We start from the raw sequence: 13,055 nt of genomic DNA on the forward strand, positions 1-13,055 counted from the left end.
AAACGCTTCTCTGAAAAGGAGGGTTTTTCGTTTTTCACGGAAGGGAAGAAGTCTAGATTCCTTCCGTAACTCTCCGGGCAACTGATTTCAAAGTTGAGGCAGGAGGATCGAGAAAGCTCTCCCTCCTTTAGATGCAAAATTAAAACGAGGGCATATTAGTCTACTGGCTTCTGCTGAGCGCAGCACATGTCCTGGCATGTATTTGAGTACCCGTTCTTTTATGTATTCAGGGGCATGTCCATAAAGGGCTTTGTGTGTAATACACAAACCCTTAAACTTGGCTCTTTGCCTAATGGGTAACCAGTGCAATTCTCTCAGCAGAGGGGTAGCATGAGTTCTTCTGGGTAATCTAAAAATGAGCCTGGCTGCATCGTTCAAAACTATCTGCAGTTTATTTGTCAATTTCTGAGGTAGTCCAACATATAGTGCATTTCCATAGTCAAGTCTAGAGACTATAGTAGCAGCTACTATTGTCTTCATGGTCGAGACCGAGAGGAGGGGAACAAGTTTCCTTAGCTGTCACAGCAGACCGACACAAGTACCGACCACCGCATTAACCTGATTGGTCATAGAGAGTTCAGAGTCGATCTTTATACCCAGACTTTTCACCACAGGTACTGGTGTGGGGGGGGTTCCTAACTCCTGAGGCCAAAAAAGATCATTCCAGGGATTTATATGCCTGCTACCAAGAAAATGTACCATGCAGATCAGAAAGTGCATATATTTTATATCAGTCAGTGCTTTTGTCAGAGAGATCCTTTTGTTATTGGCAGTGTAGATGTTAAAATCCTGGCATGGAACAGTGAGCTAATAACTGTCAAAGAGCTGCATGCAAACTGCAAGATATAGATCAGAGCATTATCATTTTTCCTCTTTCTTTCATTATTCTAATGTTTCAAAAAGGGTTCATTTTGGTGAGAATAAAAAAACCCCTATTATTAAATGTAACCCCAAAACCATGGGGTTATGTTTTCAATTCTGAGTCTGTGCTTCTCCAGACCAAGCACTCTTAAACTAAAATGTCTACCAGTGTGGATGACATGTGACTCCGACACCTTGTAGTCTTCTGGCTTATGTAACATTTCCAATACACTGATTTACACACCTATGATTGATTGTCTCTGTGTAGTGTGTGTGTGATGTAAAGTGCTCTGACACCCTACACTGGTATAGGAGGTGCTTTATAACTAATTAAATACATGTGAGAGAGAGTGGTTATGGAGACTTGAGGGGGCACTGTTGAAGGGTGGTAGTGAGGGAGTCTGTGGGGGGCACCAACAAACATTGTCGCACAGGGCGCCACCAGTGCTGAAGCCGGCCCTGATCTTGGGCAGAAGCACAGGACATTTACAAATATTTCCTGTTGTGAGGGGTGGGTGGAGGTCACTTCGGGAGGACGCCCTCCTGTGCTGTTTACTCACTAACCTCACAGTATCTGAGGACGAAGGAGCAATGACTCTAGGGAGTTACCTTGCTTTCTAATATTTGCAGGGAACATATTGTCTAAGTGCAGCCATAACTAACCTGAGTGGGACAAGGTTTATGATTTCCTACCCAGCATATTTCCCTTCTCAACCTTCACGAGTCACTTTCAAAACAAAAGCTTAAGACACCCCGTCAGCACGTTGCAAGGATGTAAATGACAGGCGTTGAGGAATCCATGACACATCAGTTTACGTTTGCAGCAGCTCGAACAAAGATGCAAGCAACTAAACCAGAACAACTGCTAGGATTTACTAAATGTTTATTGAAATGATTAAATGCCCTGAAGTTTAGCAGCTCGGGCGGCCGTGATTGGTTCATATTGAGCAGTATTTAAAACAGGCATTGGCAAAGCCAATCTATTTGCCCATAATCTGCTGATGCATGAAAACACAGGCATGTACAGATGTGCACTGACTACGTGTGCTCAATCAATCACTTGATTACTGTGCCTTTCAGTAGCAATCCTCTTTCCGCGTCTCCCATGTTGGTGCCCTATTCTTGTCCCCCAACCTTGCGATAGTGGGAACATATTATAAATCTATCCTTTGTTTGCTGTTAGAAGGATAGGTATTAATTGCTGAACCAATGGTGAAGTTTAGTTTAATATATATGAACCTTTGAAGAGAAACCTTGGCTTTGGTCACATCTTTAAACATTTCATGTGTGGTTGGCCATGGCAGGGCTATGAAAAGTAGAGGAACGCATTTCACTGTGTTAGGTTTCCATTCAGGGATTGATCTCTGCCAAAGCAAATTAAAGGTATGAACATAGGATGCCACCAGCAAAGGGGTGCATGCTTGCAACCAACCCATGAAATATGGTGCCATTGCTAGAAGAGGGAGGAAACAAACTTATTTTTGTTAATTTTTAATAGGTATGAGCAAGATGTATTTAAGCCATTTGCATCCGTATTTGGGTACCTATCCACAACTGTTCCTGCTGATGCGTGGGTTGATGATGAGTAATTTTCGCATTAACGAACCCCTGAAAAATTCAGCAGAGGACCATTGATGTATCTGCTTTTGAGTAGGACCACTGGAATTATGCGACAGGGTAGAACCAAATTATGTATCACGGGAGGGCCAAAATATGCTGTCTGGTTGAGTAAAATATGTCTAACACTATTGACATACGAGAGGGTCTTAGGGAATATTTTTTTTTCATTTCTTGTTTCTTCTTTGTTCTTTTTTCTTTTCATTTTGTGTAGGTAATATAAGTACACCGCTTGCACAAAGGAATGCATACCTATAAGGTTGTATCTTTTATTTAATTTTTCACTCTTACTGTTGCAGTAGCAATACAGATATGGTTTAAGGTCCTGAAGAAAGCCGACAACTAACAGTCGGAAAGGCTGAAACATGTCGACCGTATTGTGAGACAGCCTATGTGTTCAAAGCTGTTTCTGCACCATTTATTTTTAAATAAGGATTAGTACGGATACCTTGAATAAAAGTCTTCTTTCCTCTAACTCCTTTTTTACTTCACCTTTATGCACTGCACACTTTTGTATTCATTGTTTATTTTTTACAAAACTCATTACCTCAAGTTAAGGTTTAACGCTAGATGAGCAAGTGATCACTGTCTCCTCTTTCCCTCCTTTTGTAATTTTGGTGACCTGATCGATACCCGATCCACAGATATTGCCTCTGTGATATAGAGGATCAGTGGCGGGAAGGAAGGATATCCATATGATGACATTGACCAATTTTTGGTAATTGATGGAAATCCCTCTTAGTCGCATAAGGTCTCGTGTCTATTGCGCTCACGGTTTTTGTGTCTGTTTAGTTTATTGAGGCTTTTCTTTTGTAGACAGACCCCAGACTCAATTTGTGTGAGTAAAATATGTGGCAAGGAAAGCCAAATTATGCAGTGTAATGCAGGACTTTTTACGACACCAATATCTAATTATTTTGTCATTTTTACACTTGTTAACAGTGTCTGGGCTTTGATTCCACCTCATTAGCACCAGTTTACACTCAACTTTAGCAATAAGCAATAGAAAGGTGACCAGTCAAACATTGCAGAGGGCCTTTCACTGTGCAACCACACTTGTCGCTGCATTTTTAGGGCCATATGATCAAGGAACGGCGATAACATTATCGCCGCTTTAGCGACAGGAAACTGCCGCTAAAGCGGCGATAATGAACTTGATAATATGCCCTTCTGAATTCCCATAGAAGCCCAGGTTCACACCAGATAATGTTATCGCCGTTCCTTGATAAAATGGCCCTTAGTAGTTTTTGAACCGTTTGAGCTAGGAACTATTTTTTTGCGGAAAATCTGACAATTATGCAGCAAATGATGCATTATGTGGAAGATGTGGCAAATCTATAATTATACAGGAAAACATTGCAGCAGCACAATCACATATTTCCAGTGGCCCTGCTTATAAGATGGTTTCAGCCCAAACCACTGTTTTCATACTTTAGTTCACACTTGGGACACCTAGTCACAGCATGTGGAACTGCAGCCTTGTGAGGCACACTCTCAGAGCACCTAGTAAGTGCCTGGGGTACAGCACTCCCGGTAACACCCTGATATTCTGCAGGCTTATACTAGGTGTCCACACTCAGGACACCTAGTCACAACCTGTGCCACTGCAGGCTTGTGTAGCTCACTCTCACGACACAAAGCATTGGCAAAACCAATGCTAATTATTTTCCATTTTTAAAACGTTTTCTGCAGTTTGTTTCTATTAAAAACATTATATCTTAGGAGTTTCTCCTTTTCAAAACTGAATGCATTTTTTTTTATTGAAATGGTTTTAACCTTGTTTATATAATTCCTTGGAGGTAATTATTTCAGTCAGTATTTGACACAATGATTTTTTAATCACTGTTTCTTCTGCTTGGCTTGCTCATCAGGTTTCGGTCTGAAGGTTTTCTCTGGATGCACATCACTGTGCCGAATTGTCACTGTGGTCTAGGCAGACCAAAACGTAAAGGCCTTGACACTACTGGAACTGTCAGAGTAAGCTCACAGGTGCAGAAGCGGCCTGCACAGGTAAGAGCGGTGAGGCTGGGAAGGGGAGAGTGAAGTCAACAGACAACGACGAGAGAAAATCAAATTTAAAAAAAGAAAACCACTTAACTTGTGCTCAGTAAGTGTTTTTCTTGTTTGTTTTATTTAATTTTCCCTCCTCGTCGTCTGTCGACTCCCTCCCAACCCCACCCTACAGCCCCACTGCTCTTACCTGCACGGGTCGCTACTGCACAAGTGTGTAGATTAACATACAGGTTGGTTCATGAAACAAAATGTTTTACCATAAGGCCCTTTCTCAATTGCACCTGCGTAAGGCAACCTTTACTTCTAGGTTAGTCGATGCACACTTTACATTAAAACATTCCACGTGGCTGACTCCTGTAAATGCATCAAGACCATGGAGCGCATTGTGTATCTAACTGTTCTCGTGCAATACATGGCATACCCTTATAAGGAGTGATCTTCTCAATGAGCTCAGATGCTGGTGAATCCTACTCTCACATTAAAGACAGAAACTGGAAGAAGTGAGCGCCAGCACCCCTCCTCAGCTTGGCTAGCACTGTCCAAGGGTGAGGGACTGGGAACTAGATATAAGGGTTCCTCGAAGTAGGACCTCTCTCAGTTGAAGAACCAAAAGGTGAATAGCCAGAATTTGGATGGCCAGATCATGTTCAAAATGGCTTCCTGTCTTAAGGCAAATAGCAGAATGTGTAACAGAGATGAAGGGGCATATTTATGAGAGGTTTGTATCATACTTGCACCACTCAACATAGTACATGTGTGACGCAAACCTCTAAGCCAGATTTATGCTGCCACGCAAAGCCACTTTGCGTGGCTTTGAATGGCTTCATAAATCTGTAATTAATGCAATGCAGCACAAATCCCTGCGATGCCTTACTCTGCACAAGGGAGGCATTCCATGGGCATTGCAGGCGTGTTCCCACTCATCTCCCAAGGTTTTGGACGCATTCCCAGATTTGCCAAACCTGGTAAACCTGGGAATCCGACAAAAAGGTACGCCTTCCCAGGAGAGGCATAACGAGGAGAAATATCTTTATATCGCCTAGTTTTTTCTTCTTTGTATGTGTGTGGCATTCTGCAACACACATAGAAAGAGGGAAATGCCTCTCAGGATTGTTTTTGTGCAGGGAGGGCCACCTTCCTGCACAAAAACAATCCTGTCTACAACCCAGGTGCCCTTGCAACATGGTGCAAGGGTGCCTGCGTTTGCGCTAGGCTGCCAAAACGATGCCAGCACAAGGGAAAAGGACAGGAATGCATTGTCTTGGATAAATACGGCACATTCCTGCCCTTTCTCTGTGACCCAGGGCAGCGCAGCACGGTGACTTACTGCACTGCCCTGCACCACAATTTTCATAAACATACCCCAAAGTTTCACACTGATGATCACAAGATGACAGATGCACACCACCATCAAAAGATACTCCCTCGCAGTTCACTTCCTTGTTACTGAGATGAATACACTTTCTTGGCTTGCTAGCAGGGCATCTCTCAGCCCGAGCCAAGCAGCAGGGTCGCTTGAAAAGGATAATGTTCCTATTGCAGGCTCACAGTACTCTGTCCATTAGGTGTAGGGTCATTTGGCCATGCAAGGAGTATGCTAATCTGGTGGTAGAGAACTCCCTAGATCTGCCAGAGTCACAGTCCTGTGGCATAGTTCCATTTCATTTCCTGGGCTGCAGTGTCAGTATTTGCACTGGCTACAGGGGCATAGGAAATTATTTTCAAGCATCTTGTGCCGCCGGTGCATCAATATGGGAAAAAGTGATGTAACGGCGGCGCCATAGCCCCATAGCCCCATAGTTCTCCTGAACAGTGTTCCACCTCTCTCCCCACAGGCTCATTATCTATCATTTTACTTTCCTTTTTTTGTCCATTGATAGATCAGCAAATTTTACCACTCCCTGAGCAAATTTTCCGCAAGGTTTCTCAAAAGAAACAATTTCCTTAATTGCACTGTTATACATTTCAGCGAGGTACATCATAAAATGCAACACAGTCTGTTTTAAATACACAGAAGTGCGCGTACCTAATATAATTCAAGGTAAGGCGGTGGTGGTGCCAAATGAATGCAAAAGAACAAAAAAATGTCATTCTTCAGCGCATAAGGAGTGCTCCATCAAGCAAATTGATGAAGATTCTTGTGCCACTCCTTTATAGCAGTGTTCTCCAAAGTCAGCCCTGGAGGGCTGGAACCATGTCAGATTTTTAGAGTATCCCCATTTAGATAAATGTAGTTATCTTAAAAATCATGCATGGATTCGGCTTTCCAGGACCGACTTTGGAGAACTCTGCTTTATAGAGATGTTAATGTTAATTGTAGCTTGTAAAGCGCATAATCCCCGTCAGGTCTCTAAGCGCTGTGAGAGAGAGCCCTACCCTAGCGCATGGTGGGGAGAAGATAGATTAAGTTGTGTCCCAGGCTTCCACAAAAAGGAGTGTTTTTAACTTCTTCCTAAATGGGAGGAGGGCATGCTCTTTACGCAGATTCTTTGGCAGCTTGTTCCATAGCTAAGGAATAGAGGTTGAGAATGCTCAACCTCCTTTGGAGGCCATGTTAAAATGGGGACATACCAGCAAGCCAGCCTCCGAGGAACGGAGCGACCTGCTTGGTGTGTAGCTTACCAGACGATCTTTAATATAGGTAGGTGTCTGGCCATAAATGGCTTTATGTGTGATACAGAGGCCCTTAAACCTGGTTCTCTGCCTGACCGGGAGCCAGTGAAGATGGCATAGGAGGGGGTGGCGTTGGCCCTCCTAGGAAGTCTAAAGATCAGTCTGGCGGCATCGTTCATAATCACCTGCAATCTAGTAAGCAACCTTTCTGGGAGTTTCCGTAGTCCAGTTGTGACACTATCATGGCGGATACAGCCATTCTGAGTGCTGCAAAGGAGAGAAGTGGCGCTAATTTCCGTAATTGTCTTAGGCCGACCAACACATGTTCCTACTACAGCCGATACCTGATGTGTCAAGGAGAGCTTGGCATCGATTTTGATGCCCAAGCTTTTTACGGCATGGGCAGGTTCAGGATTTGTGCCCAGCTCTTGTGGCCAGAAGAGGTCACTCCAGGGATTCGTGTCTGTGTTGATGGCCAGTACCTCGGTTTTATCAGGATTGATTTTGAGGAAATTGGCCGTCGCACAATCCACAGTGTATTTTAAAATGTTCTGCATTTGTGTGTGGGCAGTAGGGAAGTTGTCTATCTGGATGATGATTTGGGTATCATCCGCATAGTTGTAAACCTGGCACTCCATGTTGGTCAGAGCGGCCACTAGGGGCTGGAGGTAGGCGTTGAATAGGAGGGGGGATAGCGCCGAGCCCTGAGGGACCCCGCATGTGAGTTTGCCGGCGTTAGACACCTGGTCGGCCAGCTGTATTCTCTGTGATCGGTCAGTTAGGAAGGACGTGAGCCATTTAAGGGTCATTCCCTGGATGCCTAACTCCGAGATCCGCGACAGAAGCCGGTCGTGGTTGACCGTGTCAAATGCCGTGGATAGGTCTAACAGGACCAGGGCACTTGGCTTTTTGTAATCGGCCTTGAGCCTGAGTTCGTCCAATACTGCCAGCATTACCATTTCCGTGCTATGATGGGCCCTAAAACCTGCTTGATTAGTTTGTAGAAGATGATAAGCTTCAATGTGATGTGACAGAGATTTCAGCACGTGCTGTTCCAGCACTTTTGCCAGGAAAGGGAGATGGGAGATTGGCCTAAAAGTTTTGAGGTTCATCACGTCTGCACCAGGTTTTTTCAGAGAGGAATGACTTGTGCTTCCTTAAAGTCGGTAGGAACGTGGCCAGATTCAAGAGACCGATTAAGTAACATGAGGACCTCGCTCTCTACCCCTGGTAATGCCATGCTGAATACCCTCGGTGGACAGGGGTCCACAGGTGACCCTGACTTAACCCGGCCCATTAGGAGGGTCATGATTAACCCTTGGGAAAACTGTGAGTGGTTTATCTAAGCGTATGGCAGGGGGGCAGATGCTAGAGGGCAGTAAACAGCAGGAGTAAGGTGGATCTCTGTCAACAGGTCCTTCACTTTATTTAAGAAGAAGGACTCGAATTTGTTACAGTCTTCAGGGCAGGTGGGGGGGCTTCTGTTCCTGGGACTGTCTCAGCTCCTTTAGAATCTGAAAAGTCTCTTTTTGTGTATTGTCAGCAGTCAGGATCCTAGCTTCATAGCATTCTGCTTTCCTTGTTAAAATCGCTTTTTTATAAGCTGTGAACATCGCTTTATATTTCAACAGGGCACCTGGGTCGTATGCTTTACACCAGGCTCTCTCGCACTGGCGTAGGGTTTGCTTCTTGTTTCTTAGAGCCTCATTGAACCAGGGGGCCCCTTTGCCTATGTTACCCACCCTTTCCCTACGTGCAGGGGCGACTATGTTAATTGCGTTCTTTAGCCTCATGGAAAGGGCGGCACTTTCTAGGTCAAGGTTTCCCTGAGCTGGACTTGAGGGGGGCTGATTTAAGTAGGGTATTAACCAGGTCATCTTCTCTAAAAAAAATGCCATCCCCGCAGCACTTTCCACTCGGGGGCGGACTGCTCGTCTTGCGGGTGGGAACAAGTCTCTGATTAGGTGATGATCAGACCAGGCGCAGGGACTGATATCTATTAGGCTAGTTGATGGGTGGGACGTCCAGACTAAATCAAGTACGTGGCCCTTCTCGTGAGTAGGGGCATTCACCAATTGTCTGAGTTCTAGAGAGACCAATGCCTCCTCCAACTGTTTGGCCTGACTGTCTTTGGGTATCTGATCTCAGTGGAAATTGAAGTCCCCCATCACAAGAATACATTGATACCGGGAGCAGATATCGTTGACTAATTCGGTGAAATGCTCCACAAATTTGGTGGGCGTTCGGGATTGGCGATAGACTACCAGAACGATTAGGCAGGTGGTCTGGGAGCAGATCTTAGCTCCTAACACATCTGCCCCCTCAATGCTTTCTGCACATAGGGTCTCTGTCTTTAGCTGTCGATTATGCAGGATCGCAACTCCACCCCCTTTAGTGCTACCTGGTCTGTTATGACAAATGGCGGCATAGTTCGGGGGCATGGCTGCTTCCAGATCCGGGGATTGAGGACTCTCCGAGCTAGGTTTATGTGACTCCTAAGATATCCAGGGATTCATCTTGGAGGAGGGAGAAGACCTCGAGATTTTGCTTCTGTAGGGAGCGGGTGTTGAGGGTAGCCACCCATAGTCCCCGTGGGCCAGGATTCCCTGGATGGATGAGGTGAGGGACCTGTGCTACCTACTACAGTTTGTGTCCTTAATAGACCTTCAGTCCTGAGTGCGTCTGCTACGTTATTATCAAGTAGCACCGTATCTTGAGCTAAGGACAGGAGTTACTCCGTGGAGTATAGATAGCGGGGACCAGGGGGACTGGCCCCTGGTCCCGGTCGGTCGTGGACGGACGCAGACGGGCTTGCCTTATGGGCACCTTCGGCGCGCCAGTGGCGCGCCCGCTGCGCACGTGCATTGCGTGCTTGCTCCAGCTTGCAATTAAGCGTTTAACCCTTCCCACCCATCAATCAGCCCTGCTGTGCAGCAGCTGACCGTCCCCGAGTACTAGACCGTGAAGTGAATCGGAAGTGCCCCAGCGGAAGTGAGGGAGCACTGAGCGCGATTAAGACCAGTGCAAAATGCAAGTTTAAAAGGATTAAAAGGTTCCAACAGCTTTTAAAAATAGCAGCGTTTTTACAGTCCATCAATACCAGCAGTGCCACGAGCAAACCACCGCGAGGGGGTGAGTGCCCATCTCACAAAGAACACTACCTGAACCTTAATTATACATTTTAATTTGGGAGGAAGCACCCTTGCCTGCATTTTACTTGCTCTCACTTACTAAAATGCATCCTGAAATGTCCTGAACACATTGTAGCATATCACGGAGTACGTACTCATGCGTTCAAAGACCCCAACTGTTGAATGGGCCCCCTGTTAACCCTTGCAACCAGCCTGATCACTTAGCCTCCCAAAACACATTAAGCCCACCTTTCTGCATTGTCAGTGCCCCCAATCTGCCAGCCAAGATGCCTGGGTTGATTTGGTTTCTGGTTCCCTTCTATACCTGGACTTTATTGATACAGTCAATCCTTCTTTGGGCGACTCACCGCCACATTCCGGATCTGCTGTCCCGCAAACCACCTGAGTTGCTCCAACACCGCTGTAAACACCTCAGTTTGATGAGGATGGAGGTCAGCCACAGCTTTCTTCAGCACCTCTTCTATGCAGGTCAACGAGCAGGCTGCGCCAAAGGCAATTCCTGCAAGAGAAAGTGTGTTGCTGTTACTGCGCCTAATCTAAGATTATATGGCTACCCCCTCCCTAAAAGCACCAGATAATAATTATGAAGTGGATGAAGAGATAACTGCATTGTTCTCTCTGAAAAATATAAAAGGAACAATATCATCGCTCAAGTTCAGTTGGGCCGCTGGCTTTGGCAGAATTCCTGCAGTCACTATTAAAGTCAACACCGAATGGTAGGCAGAAGATCTCAACCCTTTACTTCAATGGATGGCAGAAATTAGAAAAAATCCCAGAGTCTTGGAGGGGGGTTCCATCATTAAACCCTTATTAAAGGAGGGTGGGGCGGAAGTGGGAGTACTCCAACACATTACAGGCTAACCGGCCTTCTAGATGTCTCTGAGAAGGACTTCTTCGAAGTATTGCTTTCCATGCCCGAGGAATGTGTCCTCGAATGTAATTATTCACCTATGAAACCAGGAGGCTTTCGAGAAGGCCAGTCCACGACCGATCACTTTTGTGACAAATGGGCAACTGTGAAGAAATCCATTAAGTTATGCTGCTGCTTTGTGGACTTCTGTACAGCAATTGACATGGTTGATAGAGGGAGATTATGGGGAAAATTGCAAGTCCAGAATAATCCTCGGAGTCGATTGACTTTAATTCAAACATTAATTCAAACATTACATACGCTGAATTAGAGTTGAGTAGAAATACACTCCTCTTGTCACCTTACTAACGAGATCTATACATGTAATAGATTATGCTTTAATTCTTTTCAGTTTATATGTGGCTGATCCATCCAACTGACTAAATACTACAAGCTCCTGTTCTCCAAAAATTGGACATCTCATATACGTTGTTTAATGTATGCCGATGACCTCATGTCACTACACCCTCAGGAGTCCTTCAGAAGAAACTTGACATCCATACAGGACATTGTAAAGCAAACTTTCTAAAGATAAACATTGAAAAAAATAAAAGTGTTAGGGGCCTATTTATCAAACAGTAACGCAGTGCAGTAAGCAACCTTCCAGCGCTGCGCAACGCAGCATTACAGGGAAAGCCTTCCCAGGGCAGAGTAACACAACACAGCGATTTGTTCTGCATTGCATTACTCCTGATTGATCAAGTCATGCAGGGCCACGCAAAGTGGCCTCGTTTGGCTTGAAAAATCACATTTTAGGGTTTGCATCACGCATGCACCACATTGCCTAGTGCAAATGCAACACAAACCCGTGATAAATAGGGCCCTTAGTTTTTTTTAAAAAGGCGTTCCATTTTAGCTGGATTTTAAATGGGCACAAATAGATGGAGTTAGAATATATATATATATTGAGGTTGCTGTTTTATACAAATTTAAATTGAGATGTACGTATACAAATCCAGACCATTTTTTGCTGTCAAAATCCCTTGCGAAGATTTTTTCTATATATAATGGGCAGTAACTTGTCCCTCTTTTAAAAGCACTACTGCACAAAGGGTCACTTGTACGTAACTTTTTACATTTCCTAAAAGGCCCAATTAGCAAAATTAGCTGTTTGCGACAGGAAAAAAGCATTTTTCTATGTACAAAGGCCCATTTTGCGATTCAGTAACGTATTACCAAATCGCAAAATGGGATAGCGATTCGGTAATAGGAAGGATCATGTTAAGGGCGTCCCTTCCTAATAGTGACTCGCAGTGGTATGTAAGAATGTTTTGCGACTGAAAGGTGGTCAACAAAACATTTGCATTTTACCACCAACTTTAGGTTGGTGGTAACCCATTCCCAAACAGGAATGGGGGCCCCTTTGCAAATGTAGGCGAAAACATTTTTTAAGTGCCGGAAGTAGTCCAACGGACCACTGTCCACTCTTAAAAAAATTAAAAGAAAACTTGTCATTTTTGTTTTTGAAATGCATCTGCATTTAAATAAAAAATACTGTTGTTTTATTTAAAAGCAAACACAGAGATGGTGGTCTGCTGTCTCCAGGAGGCCATCATCCTTGTGTTTTTAGCGATTCCCAATAGGTTTCAAATTGCGACCTACCTCACGAATATTAATGAGGTAGGTCAATTGCGTCCCCATTAGGAATCGCTAAATCTTTTAGACTCATTATTGCAGAGGTGTTTGCGATGACCTAATAGAGATTTGCAAAAATTCATTATTAGGTAATCGCAAAATGAAACCTACTTACATGTGGCCCAAAATCCCTCCATTAGCACATTGTCGATCCGCAATATTTTTTATAGAAAGAGTGATTTTTTTAGATCTAGTATGGTGTAGCTATTTTGGTAAAGATACCAAAAGAGCCAATGAACGAAAGCATACGTTGT

At 44.5% G+C, this 13,055-nt stretch overlaps 1 protein-coding gene across 2 annotated transcripts in view; it reads right to left on the bottom strand.

Annotated features, from left to right (window-relative positions):
• Positions 1–13,055, bottom strand: part of LOC146821941 (xanthine dehydrogenase/oxidase-like) — a 452,547-nt gene that overhangs the window by 209,214 nt on the left and 230,278 nt on the right. For both annotated transcript variants that reach the window (XM_085613026.1, XM_085613027.1), the window contains exon 11: positions 10,604–10,755. In XM_085613026.1, the coding sequence (XP_085469152.1) occupies positions 10,604–10,755 (152 nt within the window). The remainder of the gene's footprint in view (positions 1–10,603; positions 10,756–13,055) is intronic.

The sequence above is a fragment of the Triturus cristatus genome, chromosome 6, assembly GCF_964204655.1.
Source record: "Triturus cristatus chromosome 6, aTriCri1.1, whole genome shotgun sequence".
NCBI lineage: Eukaryota > Metazoa > Chordata > Amphibia > Caudata > Salamandridae > Triturus > Triturus cristatus.